This window comes from Vipera berus, assembly GCF_964194415.1.
Source record: "Vipera berus genome assembly, chromosome: 2".
Lineage (NCBI taxonomy): Eukaryota > Metazoa > Chordata > Lepidosauria > Squamata > Viperidae > Vipera > Vipera berus.
In genome coordinates this window covers 213,281,553-213,300,368 of record NC_138203.1, presented here as the reverse complement: position 1 = coordinate 213,300,368, position 18,816 = coordinate 213,281,553, and the positions used below count along the sequence as shown (strand labels likewise).

Below are 18,816 nucleotides of genomic sequence, written 5' to 3'. Positions count from 1 at the left end.
TTTTCCTTTTGTTTGGCCAATAGGTGCCGTGTCCCTTGCCTCGGTTCTTTATTGGCAGTTTGGTTGGCAATTATCAGGTGTAACCCGTGCTAGGGAGTGGTGGTGGTGTGTGTGTGTGTGGGGGGAAGAGTGGGCTGCCAGGAAGATTTCTCCTTTCCCAGCCCACTGACTAAACAGTTGTATGCAGAGCCATCTTATGGTTCAGAGTTGTGCATAATCCAAGCACCTATGAAGAATCTGTGGTTGCCATGTAGACTAGTGTTGTGTAAACTGTGGAGTGAAATTGTCACTGGAAAAGCTGCATATGTTTAAATGGCCTCTTTTTAATGTTTAATTGTTTTTTCCTATGTGTCCATTTTATATAAATATAGAGTCCAACCCCTCTCTGCCACTGACTTCATATATAGTACAGTGCAGGGGGACCCTGGAAGCATTAACATCCAATTCACAGCTGAATTTAGGTGGAAAAAAAGTCCAGTTTCACCTTGTGGCTTCTAAACTAGGAGTTTTTAAGCCACAGAATACTGAGCAGACCATAATGGCTGGTTCTCAGACAGTGCTAAGTCCCAATGGGTGAACTCACATTGCAGACTAAGCCAAAACAAGCAACTACAGAGTTTCTTTGCATGGTGGTCCCTATGGCTGTGTTCACACAATCACATTAAAACAGAATTCTTAATATTACAAGGGAACCTACCCCTTTTAATTTTGCCTGCCAGTGAATAAAGCTAAGAAATACAGAGAGAAGAAAATGGAGCCCAAAGACAGTCAGTTCTTGACTGGTTAACCGAAGACAATCACCAAAGCACAGATGGAACAGCTTAGTTGGTTGGCTGGGGAATTCTGGGAGTTGAAGTCCACTTATCTTCAAACTGCCAATGTTGAGAAACATAGGCCTAGAAAGTTAGATTTTTATACTGACAAGGCTCATATGACACTGGAAGGCCTATCCTGCCTATCCTGCCTTATCCTCTTGTTTTCCAGAAGTTGTTTATTTGCATTTATAGGAATGTAGTTTTCTTTAATTTGTTAGCATATTTAACCAGACAGAAGTTGTGAATCAGGTTCTGTACACAAGCTGTAGCTATTTAAGTACACAACCATGTTTTTTCTGAATTAAAAATATAGTCACTTTTCATTTTATGAATAGTCTCTCTAATGTTCTGAGTCTTTCGAGTTTTTTTTAACACTATTAAGTTTATGTTTTATTGAAAAGAACATTGTGGTTGTCTTGACTACTAAAAAAGCCTGCTCAGAAGATGTGCATAATGTGACGGTTAAAACAGAAGCGAGAATGCTGAATTGAAGCTTACTCCGTTCAGCTTCTGGGTGCTCTAGCAACAAATCCTGAGATGAGGTTTTTGTGTTTTTAATTTTTCTCCTCAAGGATGCCATCTGTTTAAGCCAAAGTCGCTGCTTTGCAGCATAGTTATTCATTCATGTCCTGTGACAATGATCATTTTCTCCAACTACATTCGCTTAATGACTTAAAAAAATACTATTCAGTTAAAATTCTTCTGTCTTTTTCCTCTAGGCGATAGTATATGAAGGCCAAGACAAGAATCCAGAAATGTGCAGAGTTCTGCTGACCCATGAAATAATGTGCAGGTAAGAAAACTCTCTGTGATATCTTAATTAGCAAAGAGAAAATGACTGTCTCTGTCCAAAGCTTGGTTGAATCTAAAGTTGTTTCTGGATTTAAAAGCATTCTCAACTTTCCTTTGAAGAACCCCCAAATCTGCTCAGTGTGAGCGTAATAAGCAGGGAATGCATCACTAAATGATCTCATTTCAATGACCTATTGGAGCTTAAACTTGAATAATATGATGAAAAATGCCATTTGGTGATTTGAACCTTTATCCTCATGGGAAATGTTTGTGATGAGAGAGAGAGAGAGAGAGAGGGAGGGAGGGAGGGAGGGAGGGAGGGAGAGAGAGAGAGAGAGAGAGAGAGAGAGAGAGAGAGAGAGAGAGAGAGAGAGAGAGAATATCTGAAATGCAAATACTTATGAGCATCTATCCAACATGAACTTCACTAGGAAAATCATAACCATTAGGCCATTGCTTTCATAATAGCCTTTAGTACTTCAGGTAAACAAGAGCACGGCCTTATTTTCTGCAGGGATGTGTCTTGTAGATTAATATGAAGGACCTAGTGGGGGCAGAGTAAAAAGAAGGGTCTGGGGTCCCTAGAAGGGGATCTATACAGATAATCTTTGACTCACAACCACAGTTGGAACCAGAATTTCTGTTGCTAAGCAAGGTGGCCATTAGATAAGTTGTACCTGATTTTATATCCTTAAGTGCAGTTGTTAAGTGACTTATGTGGTCATTAAGTAAATCTAGGTTCCTCCCTTGACTTGGAAAATGTGGGGAAGGTCACAGACACATGACCCCAGGACACTGCAACCATCATAAATACAAGCTGGTTGCCAAACATCCCAAGTTTGATGACGTGACCATGGGGATGCTGTGTGAGGACCAGTTGTAGGTAATTTTTTTCCAGTGCTGTTGTAATTTTGAACGGTTGCTAAATGAATGGTTGTATGATGAGGACTGCCTGTAGGTACTGCCTACTTTAACTGTTCAAAGGGCCTGGATGCTGCAGACCTTTGTGTTTATAAGGTTATTGTGATTTCTTCCTATCCAATAGGACCAATATCAATAACATACTTAGCCACATTTTTATTTGTTGTTTATTTAAATTTCTTAATTGCTCAATTCAAGCAGATTCTTTTGAAGCCTTGGGGAAGGCGTTGTTGGACCTATGTAAAGGTTATGCTTATAGTTGTTGACCCCTTTCCCCCAACTTTCCATGTGACTGTTTCTGAGCCAGCTTCTTAGAATTAGGTAAAGTGAGCAAAAGCAGTCCTCCTTGGGTGATTCAGGCACAATCTTCTTCTCCTTTTAGTCAACAAATATGCATTTCATCTTGGGGATGATGAAGGATCATACTTCAGCCACCAGTGGTTGAATTGGTTTGTGTAGCTAAGAATAGTAGCTAAATCAGCAACTTCAACCAATTTTGGTCACCATACTACACAAAAGATGTTGAGACCTTGGAAAAAGTTCAGAGAAGAGCAACTAAAATGATCAAAGGCCTGGAGATTAAAACATATGAAGAACGGCTGCAGGAAATGGGTATGGCTAGTCTAGAGAAAAGAAGGACTATGGATGACATGATAGCAGTCTTCCAGTATTTTAGGAGCTGCCACAAAGAAGAGGGGGTCAAACTATTCTCCAAAGCACCAGAAGGCAGGGAAAGAAACAATGGTTGGAAACTGATCAAGGAGAGAAGCAACCTGGAATTAAGGAGAAACTTCATAACAGTGAGGACAATTAACCAGTGGAATAGTTTGCCTTCAGAAATTGTGGGTGCTCCAACACTGGAGGTTTTTAAGAAGAGACTGGACAGTCACTTGTCTGAGATTGTGTAGGTTCTCCTGCTCAAGCAGGGGGCTGGACTACAAAACCTCCAAAGTCCCTTCCAGCTCCTATTCTATTCTATTCTATTCTATTCTATTCTATTCTATTCTATTCTATTCTATTCTATTCTATTCTATTCTATTCTATTCTATTCTATTCTATTCTATTCTATTCTATTCTATTCTATTCTATTCTATTCCATTCCATTCCATTCCATTCCATTCCATTCCATTCCATTCCATTCCATTCCATTCCATTCCATTCCATTCTATTCTTTCTTGTATTCTTGAACACTTGCTTATTTGTTTCTAGTCCAAAGTTCCTGGGAGAAGCTTGGTGGATTTCTGACTAACAGTTGTTCTATACCAAGTAAAATTCATTAAACAGTGCCTGGAATGAAGTAAACACAGGGAATCTATTCTTTGTTTTGATATTATTTATTATGTTCAGAAAAAATTCAACAAAAGAAAAGTTGGGGAAAAGTCAGTAAGGGCTGTAGATGACATTAGCATGGATGGATAAGTTAATATCTCAGAAAAAGGATTGGGCAGAATGTGAACTGGTAAATATTTGGCAAATATTTTAGTAGATGTCCAAGTTTCTGATGTTAATAAAAACCAGGACATAATTGTCTAGTAATCACTTAGTCTTAGTATTCCTCATTTGGCTTATTGTGAGTGTATGAATACATTTATAGCTTGCCTTATGGTTTTTTTTAAGATAGTAGGACAATTTCCCATCATTTCTGTATAGAATTTTATCATACACAAAAATCTTCATTTGTTGTGTCAACAATTCTTTTAAGTATGTATTATAATATATATATAATTTCAGATGTGTCAAAAAGTGTCTGAGTATATACATATATAAACATGGGCAGTTCTAGTGTCATCCAAGTTTATTATTATTTGTTTAAATATTTAAATAGAGCCTTACATAGTCACAGAGTTTTAGAAAGAATTCACAAGACAACTTCTTAGCCATGAAGTATATAATCAAAAATTAGCATTGAAATAGAAGCAGTCAAGGTAGATATTCATGGATTAGGGAAAAATTCACGACTATTTCCTACCTTTACATTGGAAACCAGTTCCAATGCTGCTAATGTCTCTACTCAGTACTGCCATCATTTATCCATTTTGCTGATTTCAATAGATCTTTCTGTTTTTTTCTGCTTTGCAAAGCCATATGAGCAAATGGAAAAAAAAAATCATCCTGATATTTAGTTAAAACAGGAAGCAAGTATCTTAAAATATTTAGGTTCAAATTGAGTGTTCAGAGATGTTCACAGAAGTACATAATAGTATACTTATATGAGGCTGCCTAATGTTATACCACATATTTCTGATCAATTGTATTGCAGCCATATTTTTGACACATCCCTAGATTTTCTGCCACTGGCTTTCTAACCGTGGTAAGCGCAGATTGGGATGTGCTGAATCTGCAACAGGGGTCCAAATGCAGTTTCAATTATAAGCATAAAATTAGAGTCTGTTCCCCATTAATCAGCCCAGCTAATTGCTATGCACTACCATTAGCCATATGGTGTGAAAGACAGCTTGCTCTCTCTAAGATGAAATTTCTTCATTCTAGAAATAAAACAGTGAAGGCCCATGCTTCAAAATAGCTTGTTATAGATACATAATTCCTAAACAACTTTCAACAGTGCCTTTGATCAAGACTAACAATGTAATAAAACTGTAAGTTTATATCATCAAAATGGAATATTCACGAATAGGGATCCTCTGAAGAGAAGGAGACAGAGAAGAACACGTTAATGAAGAAAAAGCATAGATAAGTCTGACTGTAAAACTTGATTAGAATTTCATCCTGCTTCACTGTAAACCAGAGTTTCTTTCCCATTTGAGTCACAAAGGAGAGCAGGTCCCCATGCCAGTTTATGCTGCTCTGCATGCACGGAAGGTAACAGAAATAATTTCAGAAACTTATTTACAAAATGTGCTGTACACTTGGCCCATCATGAGAATGTGCTCCAAATCCACAATTTTCTATATTCAGTTTAATTCTTAATGGCATATTAATGTGATGACTATTTTTCTACAATTTCATAGCTGTTATATATGTCTATGGAGGAACAGGTTTCAAAGAAATAACTTTCCTAAAGCTACACTGATAACACTTACAATTGCAATGAGGTACAGACCAGAACCTGTCTACCTTACTTGTTTACTGCTTAAAACAAAAATGATGGGTAAGTTCTGGAGAGGATCGCTCAATGGATTTTTCTTTGTTTGCTATAAACTGGAGTTCATATTTTCATTCATTGTTAACGTATTAATTCTCCAATTATCAGGAATTTTAAAAGCTGCTTAAAACAATAATATATTATTCATTTCTTATTTATTTTATTTATTTGTGGGTGCTCCATCACTAGAGGTTTTTAAGAAGAGACTAGACAATCATTTGTTTGAAATGGTATAGGGTCTCCTGCTTGAGCAGAGAGTTGAACTAGAAGACCCCAAGGTCCCTTCCAAATCTGTTTTTCTGTTATTTCTTTGCTTGTTTCTGAGAAATATTGAAGTTTTAGTTGCCACCTCCTTCTCCCTCTTGCTTCTGAATTAGTCTTGGCTCCTGGCGACCGCCTGGATGAGTCTTTGCTTTCTCCAGACAGAAGAATGCTCAACTTGGCTACCAGGTTATATGAACTTATAGGTCAAACCAACTGGTATGCACGGGAATTCATCTCCAAGCCAGTTTTCAGGCTTCATCTGATATGAGAACTGGTCTGGTGTGAAATATCTCTGAGCTATTTCCCTGTGTTCTGGTCCATTAATATTTTCCCTAAGATACTAAAAGCCATGACACCTGGTTGAGGGGGGGGGTGTCAAAAGAGAATCCAAACTATTACAAAATTATAATAGGGTTACAGCATTTCTAAGAACGGGCTAATTTTTGCAAGATTTATGTTGCCAGTCAGATTTTGTTCATGTCTTATTTTTTAGCATTTATAAACTAAAATCATCCCTTATTTGTTTCAAAGAAAAGATGAATAGGGATTCTAGTCTGGGTTTTTTTTTAATTTTATTTTACCTAATGGTATATTAGTCCTGGCATTTACTATACATATCTGAAAAAAAATAAATTTCCCCTTTCCTCCCTCAACAACTTACCTTTATGATAGGAGTCAGATTAATTTTAGTTTTACTTCACTAATAGAAAATTAGGCCTTTAAAATATAATCTTAGCAGTGTGTGTGTATGTTTAACTGAGCTTTATCTTCCTTTCAAGTAAATGTGTTAATTTCCTGAAAATAGCAACTATGAGGGGGAAAACAAGCAAACAAACCATGCAATCTGACCATTTTTCAGCACTTGAGGTAGAATGGGGCATGTCAGAGCAGAATTATATCATGTATGGAACTGTATTATGATATGCAACAGAACTGTAAATGCAGATCTGTCACTTATGGTTACATTGCGTTATTTAACTATTTTCTTTAGATAAATATATCTGGGGATACATTTGTTTTGCCTTTTTAAAGTTGTTGGCTCATGCTCTGGGATTCTGGGCATCTTTTTGCTCTTTTCATTCACAAAGATTTCTTGGAATCACAGTGTCTGTTTATTTGGAAAAACCTTGAGATTTTCAGGACTTTCAAGGGCAAGATATTTGCACAGAATCTTTTTTTTGCTTCTCTGTGGGTGGCTGCTACTACCCCCGTTTGAGGGCACCTTGAGCCATCAGCAACGTACTTGGAGGTCATTAGTATCAGCCTTGAAACCTAGCATTAGGAACCGCAAAAGTTGTGTCCTCCATTTTTTCCTTTTCTGCAGTGCATGTGGTAGTTGTTGTGTGCCAGCTGTGAAAGAAGTCAAACCTAGTAATTAACCCATATGTGACCTACTGTATTTGACTGATTTCCAGGCAGGGAGAGTGCGGTAACTCTAGCCAGCAATACCATCCTTCCTGTATCTGTAATGATGGTTTTTAGAGTGTAATAGCTGCACTAAATCCTCTCCTTCTTGCTCCATAGCCGCTGTTGTGACAAGAAAAGCTGTGGCAACAGAAATGAGACTCCTTCAGATCCGGTGATAATTGACAGGTAAGGGCTGCTGTTCTTTGGTGTAGATTTATTTTGAGAGGGTATTTGTCTGTTCGTTGCGCCACGTTATTACAGAAATGTCTGTCCTGTATTGCTAACGGCTGAAGGGCGATGCTTGTCTGTGGGCGTCATTTTGTGATTTGTTTGGAATTAGTGAGGCTGCAAGGTTTTGATTCTCTGGGAAAGGCCAGATGGGGTGGAACTGGGGGAGAAAAGGCTCAGTGGAGGGTTCTGCTGAGAAACTCTGATTCATGTTCCTGTGGAGGATATTTTTCTCTGGAACTTTGTGTGCCTTGATTCGCATGCTGTGCCTGGGAAAGCGTTGGGAATATAAATAATAATATTTAGTGATTTATGAAATGCGGTTGGCTGCTTATAAATATTTAACTTTTTACTTTGAAAAACGTTTGAAGCATTATCACTTTTTAGCTACAGTAGTGCCGTTGGATGCAATCTATCTACGTTGTAAGGTTTATTTTATTTGTGCATTAGGAGATTGGCAAACTTAAGATCCCTCCCCCCACTTCAAGTCTCTTTTCCTCTCCCTTCTCCTTTAAGGTCTCCAGCTTGTTTTCTTGGGTTTGAGTGCAGTTTTGATTGCATTGTTAGTTGATTAATTCATTTTCTCTGTCTTAATTATTATGGCTTCTAAACCAACCTAAATTACTAATCTGGCATGACCGAATAAATCACTATAGAACAATAAATTCACTGAGTTGGTCTATATAATTTGCACGCAGCAGGCTTGCAAATTAGGCCATGCTGTCACCAAATAGTCTTCTTTACATTTTAATTATTGAAACTTGTCATACAGAAACATATGAAAAACTATTACAGTGTCACAAATTACTCTGTGAGAGTTAGGTGACATGCAGAGCAGATACGGAATGCCATCAGCTAAGCAGGGTGCTGGATAGGTGTAGAATCAAATGTCCCTTGTATTATCTAGATCTGCCTTATTGGTATCCTTCAGATGAATTGGGTCTGTCATTTCCAGATTTGTACCCAAGTCAACTGGGAATTCTGGGAACTGTAGTCCAAAATATCTGGAGAGCATAAGGTTAGGGAAAGGCATCAAAGATATTGTGAACTGTGTTCAATTCATAAACATTTTTGGTTGAGTTGTACTAGAAGTGTACAGCGTGGTACTGAACGGTAGTAAAATTCTGTTGTAGTGGTGATGAGGAAACATGATGTAAAAACAATAATTGCCTCTATGTCTAAATTCTAAACATGCATATTAGGGAGGGAGCTGTATTTAACTCAAGAGAACTTACTTCCCTTTGTGCTGATAGTACAATTTTCTCTCTCTCATTTTTTAAAAAAAACAACTATATGAATTTGTAGAGTAAGTAAATGTTTTAAGTAAATTCCAATTAGCATTACATAATGTATCAATTGCATGTTAAGGGTTGAGGACACTTTTTTGGTACATTGTGAGGTTCTGTATAATCTTTCTAGGCCAGATCTACACTCTGGCACTCCTGTAGTACCTAAATAGTTAAGAAATTATTGAACAGTTATAAGATATTAAATATGGCACTGTCTGCTGTATTTTTCTTTCAAAAGATCCTTGAATCCTCTTTCCTTCTCCCAAAACATAAACAGACAAAAATAAATTTCCCTTGTATTTAAACTGAGAATAAACCATGATAAAACCCCAATATAAACCATGATTTAAAATCCTCCATTTTATGAAGCTGATGATTATGATTTTCTGCTTCCAGTGCACTGAGAAATGTAGATGAATAGAGGTTTCTTGATTGATTGTGTTGCAAAGATTGCTGATATTATATGGACTAAGTCCTTGTTTGTGCTTTTTTACTAAGAAATTATATTTTATCCAGACTATCCTTTCTGTCTTTTGTTTTCCTTCAGCACTTGGTCTGGAGAATCACCATACTATAGTTGTACAAAAACTTTGATCATGCAATACTTTAGCTAGTTCATAAAGATTTTTCGTGAAACTAAAAATCATGCTTATTTTTGTTTGTATTTTCGTTACTCTTACAAATGCTGCTTTGTCACCTACTTTAAATATGAACCAGTTAATCTTTGAAAATTCCTCTTTTGGTTTTAAGTGGTGATTTTGATAGAGAAGTTTGATATAACTGTGGTTTGAATAACATGTGATTTTGACCTGTTCCTGTGGGTTGCAGTGGCATAAGAAATTTGACTCAGCTGAGCTGTAATTAGCCTTGCCTGTGTTTTTGAAACAGGATTGGGTTACCTGAATTGCATTAGTGTGGCTTCTATTGTTGCCGCTTAGCATCTGTCCCAGTAGGGTACTTAAAACCTTTTTCTTGGCCAGGGATAGTTCAAACATTTACGCAAAAGAAAGTAAGTGCTTTGTACAGTTGGTGGCTCTGGTGACATTTACTAGTGTAATTTTCCCCTCTTGATTTTGAAAAATGTAAAGCAATCTGCATGGAACTCTCATGTAAATGGAATACTTCACCAATTGTGTTAACATTAAAAAGCTGTCATGAGCCAGAACATATGTTGAGTTGCAGTCTGCTGTCACTCCTGCATGCATAAAATTGTAAGCTATTATGCCAATTGGTATGCAAAACCATGGTTTGCTTTTTTTGTTTGTTTGTTTACTGCCAAGTGATCCTTTATAGGATTAAGGAAGAGAGTTTGAAGAGACTTATGCCTGGCAGAATGTGCAACCTATTTGCCCTGCAGTAACTTTAACACAAAATGGTGACCTTGGGTGTTACATGTAAGCAGGCAGAAACTATATTGAAATCATGTACATATTTCTATGTATAGACGATCTTCCTTTTGCTACATTTATATAATTTGGTTTGAGGAATGCCTGGTGAGCTATTTTTTGTGTATGTTATATATTATTATAAATTATTTGAAAATTAATGAATAATAACTTTGATGTATAAATATTGGCAATCTCTTACAAATGCTGTGAATGTCCAAGATTAAATGCTGGTAGAGGTTATATTTGTTACTATATCAGATCTCTGGGTAGGAGATCTGATATCTTCCAGATATTTTGGACTTCAGCTCCCCAGAGCATTAATTAGCATGACCATCAGCTAGGGCCTGGGGCAGCTGTATGCCTTGTGGCCATCACTACCCATATATGTACTAGACTCTCTTCTACTGCTACTTGTAATAGATTCTCTTCTATTGGGTACTGGACATTTCTATAATACCTTCTTTTGCTATTACTTATCTCTTACACTAATTTATCACAATATGAGCTATAAGTGTTGTATATTAAGTGAGAGATTTCTGAACCCCTCTTGTAACTATTTCCTGATTAATCTTCTCTGAGCTGCTGTCCTCCAGTTGTGTTGGTACTACAATGAACATAATTCCCAGTCAACATGGCCATTGGCCATGGCACTTGAGACTGATGAGATCATAGTCTCAACATACTTGGGAAGGCATTAGATTTTTTGAAGTTTGCAGAGGCCAGGCTGGGAAAGGACTGCATTTAAAAAAGCATGCCAGAATTGTATCATGGCCAAAGCAGTTCACATGGATTTGGGGGGGGGGAGAGCAGAAACTTACAGGTTTGGTAGTGAATGCAGCTCATATGTATGTGGAGAGGTACCTTTTGCCACCACGATTGCAGTCAAAGTGACTTAAAACCATATTATGTATTGTAATCATCTACTGTACTTTCACCATTATATCTGGAAATGTAAAAATTGAATCTAGGATTTTTCACCAATTCAGTTTAAAAAGCAAACAAACCTGGACGTTAATGGGAAAATATATGTGCGTCTATGTTCTGACACCCATTTACACATGTGATGTTTGGTGATGCTATTATGTACATTCTTCAGCACAAATGTATATACATCAAAACAAAGGTGAAATGTCCAGTGATACATTTTAAAGCTTACTGTATCAAAGACGACTATATATTAATCTCCAAAATGCTAATATTGAGCAGATCATCCCCTCAATCCCAAAGAGGTACTACTTTGTGTATTTTCTCCTGGTTGTCATTTAACAGAAACAATCTGCAATTTGTAGAAAATGCAACAATGTGGTAGAATCTGCTTTCAACTATTATTTAAAGGACTGATGCTTTTCAGACCCCCTCCCACACCATTCTATAAAACCACATGTTATTTCATGAAGATGAGGAAGTGACACATCTTTAGAGGATGCACAATGATGCAAAACAAGTTGATATGCAGCCATCTCTATTACAAGGAGCACAGGACATGTTCAACCTAGTAGCAGAAAAAAAAGAAAGAAAAAGAAGAGAAAACTACTTCCTGTTACTATATTCCAAATCGACGAACGTTCCAACAGTGACTCCAGTTTGAATTTAAAAGGTTTGCCATAAAATTCCTAGGCAGGACTGGAATACATTGTATTTTTATTGCCACATTGGATATTCTTACGTCTTAACCTCTTTTCTCCCATATAGTTATTCTAGTTCAATAAATAAAACCTCATTAGACTATTCCCATTTCAATGAGTTTATTAAATTTTACAGGAGCAATTAGCATAAGCTGTGCTAATTTTTCTGGAAGACTAATGAGAGAGCTTCTTAATTAGGTTTGCTTTGTAAAAATCTGAAAACTTGATAATGAAAAAAAGTCACATAGGGTGCAGTGCAACAGGAAGGAAATGTCTTATTATTTCTTGATTTGTGAAGGATGGCTCTGTATTCTGGCATAGCCTCAAACTTAAGGCACACAGCAATAAAAAAAACCACCATGGTTGATTCCTTTTGAAATAGATATTTGGCCAAATCACCTCCTTCCCATTTCATGGATGTACAGTATTGAGTGTGCCCTGGTTCACTTGATTAAGGAATATATAGAAAAGAATTTCCATTTCCAATATATGTAGCCAGATCATTGTAGTATATACTTATGTCCTGATACATTGGATTTCATTAGAGAGGTCTATTGTGCTTCCTGTTGTTTCAGAGTTGTGTTTACACCAGCATTGGAAACAAAAATCCAGATGTATGATCACTTATGGCCCTAAATCTTTAGAGAGAACAGAAGAGAGATCATTGATCCTCTCGGTCATCTCCAAACTTGAAAGGCTATGACTGATGCAGCATTGCTCATAGTGTGCTTACCCACCCCATTATTGTCCTTATGAAATATATTCTGCAATCTTTTGAGATGCTTCAAAAACAAAACAAAACAAAACAAAACAGCAGACCTGAGCCGAGGTAATTGTAGGACAGAAGAAATATTGGTGGGAAATGCTGCCTCTGCCATTCCTCTTTCAGCTCTTTTAAAAATGATTGTGTCTTTTTAAGTCATTGATATGACTTGCTGAAGGTTAGGAGTCATTTATTTTTAAGTCAAAAAATTAGTCTGATGCCAATGTATTAGAAGTAATTTTGGAGCTGTTGTACATGCTGTGGTGGCACAGTGGTTAGAATGCAGCACTGCAGGCTAACGGCTCAGTCCAGGAGTTTGATTCTGAACGACTCAAGGTTGACTCAACCTTCCATCCTTTGAGGTCAGCAAAATGAGAACCCAGATTATCGGGGGCAATGTGCTGACTCTGTAAACCATTTACAGAGGACTGTAAAGCCCTATGAAGTGGTATATAAGTCTAAATGCTATTGCTATTGCCACGAAGCAGACTCCATTGTGCTTTAGAATTGGCTTGAGGGACATGTTAAACATGGAGCTCCAAACCCTTTTCAAAGAGGTTTGACATGTCTACTGGATTCTGGTGGAAGTTGGTCTCTGTTTTGAAATGTTTTCCCCAAATTCTGAGCTGGATCAGCTAAGATTCTTTTGAGAGAAAACTGTCACAAAGCCACTGCTTCTAGGAACCTCCGTTCTGTAATTCCAATTTTATCTTCATCAGTCTTTCTGTAGGTTTGAAAATGGAGTGTATTTTAAAGACCAGTCATGTAAGAACACACAATTGTCATGGGACAGTTCTCTTCCTTGAGGACAATCAACAAGATTAACTCACCCTGAATCACTTGTGTGCATGGGCTGCTAAGGATTGAAACTGGCATTAATATGGTGAACCCAGTTATAAGTTAGCTCGGATAACAGGCTGGCATATTTTGGCATTACCTTGGCCAAGTGATGTGTCTTGACTCTGATGTTTATACATGTAGTCCTCAACTTACAATCATTCATTTAGTGACCAAAATTACAACAGTATTGAAAAAATGGCTTACAACCAGTCCTTTTACTTTGAACCATCACAGCATCTCCACGGTCATGTGATCAAAATTTGGGTGTTTGGCAAGTAGAATATACTGTATTTTACGATGGTTGCAGCAACTCGGGGTCATCTGATTGCCATTTGTGACTAGCCAACTTCTGACAAGCAAAGTCAATGGGAAAATCTGGATTTGCTTAATGATTGCATGGTTCACTTAGCAACCACAATGATTCACTTAACAATCATGGCAAAAAAACGGTCATAAAATTGGGCATATTTTAAAAACTCCCTTGCTTACCAATGAAATTTTGGTCCCAATTGTGTTGTAAGTTGAAGACTATGTGTGTCTGGCTCAGACTTGATTCCTGTAGCTAAAATAGTCATACAAGTCAATTCTCCATTTGTTCAATTTCACTTGGAGCAGAGACCTTCTTGTGCTGATGTTTATGCAGATATAAGCATGGCAAGGAACTTAGAGCCTAGCAGATGACAGTGGAGAAAGTTGTGATGAGGAGAGCAGGTTCAAGACCGAAGTTAGACGATTGTAATTATCTTGGTTCTATCACTTTATGCTAAACAGAAGGCATGATATAAGATTTTGAAACTTTACCTAAGCAGGACAAAGTATGTTCTAAATCTGTGATTTGATTCAACTTTATTTTATTGCGAATATGCTTGAAGCAACCTCCAAGGGCTGCCTCATCAATTGCAGAGATGAGAAATACACAGTGCTTTCCCCTTGTGTGTACCTAAGGATTTTGAAGTGAAGGTGGCAGACTCTAGGAACTGTGATGTTCCTAGATCATAGTGCTGCTGCTAGAGCACAGTGAAGATTAAGACGATGAAAAGAAGGGCAAGCTCTGGGAAAAAAGTTGCACTAATTTCAATAGAAGAGTTAAGCAGATAGCAATTTTTGCGCAGAAGGTTATTACTTCCCAAACTACATGTCTCTAACCTGGTATGCTAGATTTCACCTCCCAACTTGTTTAAATGTGTCTTGAACAAGAATTGTCTCAAAGTAAAGGTTTCTCAGATTTAAGGCACTAATTGCATCGCATCCAGTAAGTTATGATGGAAGTAAACAGACTTTTCACCTCAGCTGATTGCAATGAGTAGAGAGCTTGAAGAGAGAAAATATCAGACAGAGACCAGAAAGTTGTTCACACTGAAGCCCATTCACATTGAAACTGGGCACCAATGCCCTTTTGAAATTCCCCAACAATGGGTAAACAGAGAAGTGTGTGAGCACTAACTCTCAATTTCTCCAAAGGAAGAGAAATTCTCACAACTCAACTCCCTTTTGTGGGTGTAGTGGAAATTTGTCAAAAATTCTTGGTCCTCAAAACTATGGATGCAGGGAGAGGAATTCTCAAAGCTAGATAGACTCAGCAAGGTTGAGGAGAGCTGGTACATCACAACAAACAAACAAAAAAGGTCACAGGGAGCAGTTTTCTTCATAATTTCTTTCTTTGGGATTCAATTGAAGCTGTGGAAACTGTACTTTTTGACCATCTTGTGAAGAAACAAGGACAAGAACACACTATTCTCTTATGCAAACTTCTCAGACCTTCATTGCACTTCTGAAAGAATTTAAGAAGCCCTTTCTTCATCAACCTGAATGAAAACTACTAGGGGGAAAAGAGGCAGGGAGATTTGGTGCTATTTCATCCAAATTCCTGTTTGGATGGAACACTGGATTGTCATCCTTTTTCTTTCCCGGAATTCAAGTACAATATGTGGATTGAAGGGCCGAGCTGGAGTCATCACAAATTGCTCTTCTCTGCCCTTCTGGGAATGGGAATTAAAGGAGATTGTGATAGTCAAGTGATTGTCCACTATGACTCCAAGGTCCCTGTCACAGTTACCGTTTTTAAGCCAGGTCTCGCCTAATCTGTACCTTTTATTTTTCCTGCCTAAATGTAAGACTGCTTTTCTCCACATTGAAACTCATTTTGTTGGATAGGGCCCATTGTTCAAGTTTGTCAAGATCTTTTTGGATCTTGAGTTTGTCTTCTGAGGTGTTGGCTACTCCTGCCAATTTGGTGTCATCTGCAAATTTGATGAGTTCCCCTTCAATTCTCTCATCTAAGTCATTTATGAAGATATTCAAGAGTACTGGGCCTAAGACGGAACCTGATTACTTCTCTCCATGTGGATGTGGTGCCATTGAGGACTACATATTGAGTATAGTTTGCCAGCCAGCTACAGATCCATCTGGTGATGATGTTGCCTATTCCACTTTTTCTAGTTTACCAAGGAGTAGGTTGTGGTCTACTTTATCAAATGCCTTAAAGGTAAAGGTAAAGGTTCCCCCACACATGTGTGCTAGTCGTTTCCAACTCAAGGGGCCAGTGCTCATCTCCATTTCAAAGCCGAAGAGCCAGCGCTTGTCCGGGGACGTCTCCGTGGTCATGTGGCCGGCATGACTAGATGCCAAAGGCGCACGGAACGTTGTTACCTTCCCACCGTAGTGGTCCCTATTTTTCTACTTGCATTTTTACGTGCTTTCGAACTGCTAGGTTGGCAGAAGCTGGGACGAGTAACAGGCGCTCACTCTGTTACGCAGCAGTCGGGATTCGACCCGCCAAACTGCCGACCTTCCGATCGACAAGCTCAGCGTCCTAACCCACTGAGCCACCGCGTCCCTTTTATCAAATGCCTTACTGAAGTCTAAGTATACTACATCCACAACATTTTGCTGGTCTACTAGTTTAGTCACTTTATCAAAGAATGAAATAAGATTGGTTTGGCATGATCTGTTTTTAACAAACCCGTGCTGGCTACTAGTTATAACTTTGTTTGCTTCTAGTTGTTCGCAGATCTGTTTTTTGATTATTTTTTCTAGGATCTTCCCAGGTATTGATGTTAAACTGATTGATCTGTAGTTTCCTGGGTCTGTTTTTTTCCCTTTCTTGAAGATGGGAACCACATCAGCCCTTTTCCAATCTTCAGGTACTTCCCCGGTGCTCCAGGATTTATGAAACATATGATGCAATGGTTCTGAGATAACATCTGCCAGCTCCTTCAGAACTCTAAGATGTAATCTGTTGGGTCCCAGCGATTTATATTCGTCAAGGTCGGATAGGTGTTCTCTTACTATTTTCTCTAGAAAATCCAGAACTCTTTTTATCGATGATGGCTGAGCTTTTGTTTAAAAAATGCAACTGAATTGAAAATGTATGTCATATTATTCTTATGATTCTTATGACTTTGTCTACTTTTCTAATTTTTTCTAAAATGGCTTTTTCTTGCTGGGCAGGTAGAATGCATTGGTCACTGGATGAATATTTGTGAGATGCCTCTATGCTTCCTGGGACAATGCTACTACAGCCCCCCTCCCTCCCTCCCTCCCAATCCCCAGTTTCTGTTTGAAGGTGGCAGATTTTTAATGCAATGCAGTATTAAAAATGGAATGTAAGGGTATTTAATATGGTTTTGGGGAACAAGTTGGATGTATATGGAGTAACAGCTCTAATTTTCTGTTTTGGAAATCCTACCTTATTTCCTGTTCTGGGAAAAAATCAGGCAAGCCTTAGAAAGTTGCTGGCGTGTGACTGCAGGTATTTTGCATATGCAGTTGTGATCAGATATAATGTGATAGAAATGAGCACTTTACACGTTTAGAAGATTTGAGATTAAAAAACAAAGAAATGTTTGAGCTTTAAAAACACTTATAGCATATCTTAATTTAGTATACTGAACTTTTATGTTTCGAATGAAAATGACATATTCTGTACTATTATTCTGCTTTTACTATAAAATAAGTGATTAAAATGTGCTATTTCAATAGCTTGAAATTATATCCTGACCCAGCTAGAGACTTTCACAGCACCCACTGAAATGTTGTGCACAGTACTGTTTTTGTCTCAGATCTTGGAAAGGTGTGGGCAGATGGAGATAAATCTAGTGCAAGCTATTTCTCTGGTTACCCACCTTTTTTCCAGGGCAAATGAAGGTTTTAGATATAGAGGGTTCATTATTACAGAATTTTAATTGCCTTAATCTGGCAAAACTCCTCATCAGATAAGAACTTATACTTTTTTCAATCTTCTTTTAAGGTATGATGGCCCTATTGAGTGTTGTGCTGTGTGTGTGGCAAAGACTAGAGGAGGAATAACATTATTGTGGAGGCTGATAATTCTGGAAGCAGTGTTACTTGTACATACAGGTAGTCCTTAGTTAATGACCTTAACTGGACCAGCAATTCTTTTGCTAAGCGACCGGGTCATAAAATAGAAAATCATGTGACAGTCTCAACTTATGCTGGCAGTTCTGGTAGTGAACATTAAATGAATCACACATGGTCATTAATCATGAAGTCACATGGCTGTGACTTGCAACTCTCTGCTGCCTTCCCCTTTGGCTTTGCTTGTTGGAAATGGTGATCCTGTGACTGCAGGACACTGCAATGACCACAACTTTTGGGAATTGGTCATAAGCTTCTTCATTCGGCATTGTTGTAGCCAGTGCTTTTTTTGTAAAAGAAAAAGGTGCCGGAACTCACACATATCATACAACCCGCCTTGCCTACCCTACAAGGTTCCATCCAAAAAAGGTGCCGGAACTCCGTTCTGAGCGTTCTATGAGAAAAAAAAAAGCCCTGGTTGTAACTTTGAAGAGTCACTGGCAAGTGGTCACTAAGCAAGGCAAGGCCTACCTGTAAGCTTTTGGAGCTAAGGTGAAGTAATTGGGAAGTGCTGGGGTCTGTGAAAGAGAAAGAGGGAAGAAACTCTTAAGAAGAGTTTGCATTGACTGAAAGAGATGATCTGACAAATCTTAATCCATTAGAGCAGAGGTCTCCAACCTTTTGGGCACCAGGGACCGGTTCTGTGGAGAAAAGTTTTTCTGCAGACCGGAGAGTGTGTGGTTTGGTGTGCTGCCTGCATCCCACGGATGGGGCTTTGCTTGTTTGTGCGGACTGGTTGCTGCCATGCTGCAGTCTGGTACCGGTCCACAAACCGGGGGTTGGGGACCTCTGCATTAAAGCCATATGAAGCCTTTCCAACATGGCAGCAGTCTCTGACTATATAAGTGACCTAACGCTGGGAGGAATAACAGTGTATGCTGTGTGTATTATTTATAAATAGTGTAATAAATATGAGGAATATAATATAATGTAATATAATTAATACAACATGTAGCTAACATTATATAAATATACAATATAATATATAATATATAAATCATATA

At 38.1% G+C, this 18,816-nt stretch overlaps 1 protein-coding gene across 6 annotated transcripts in view; it reads left to right on the top strand.

The window, feature by feature from the left end:
• Window positions 1-18,816, top strand: part of EBF1 (EBF transcription factor 1) — a 376,035-nt gene that overhangs the window by 17,034 nt on the left and 340,185 nt on the right. For all 6 annotated transcript variants that reach the window (XM_081317698.1, XM_081317695.1, XM_081317697.1 and 3 more), the window contains exons 5-6: window positions 1,535-1,608; window positions 7,420-7,488. In XM_081317698.1, coding sequence (XP_081173824.1) covers window positions 1,535-1,608; window positions 7,420-7,488 — 143 coding nt within the window. The remainder of the gene's footprint in view (window positions 1-1,534; window positions 1,609-7,419; window positions 7,489-18,816) is intronic.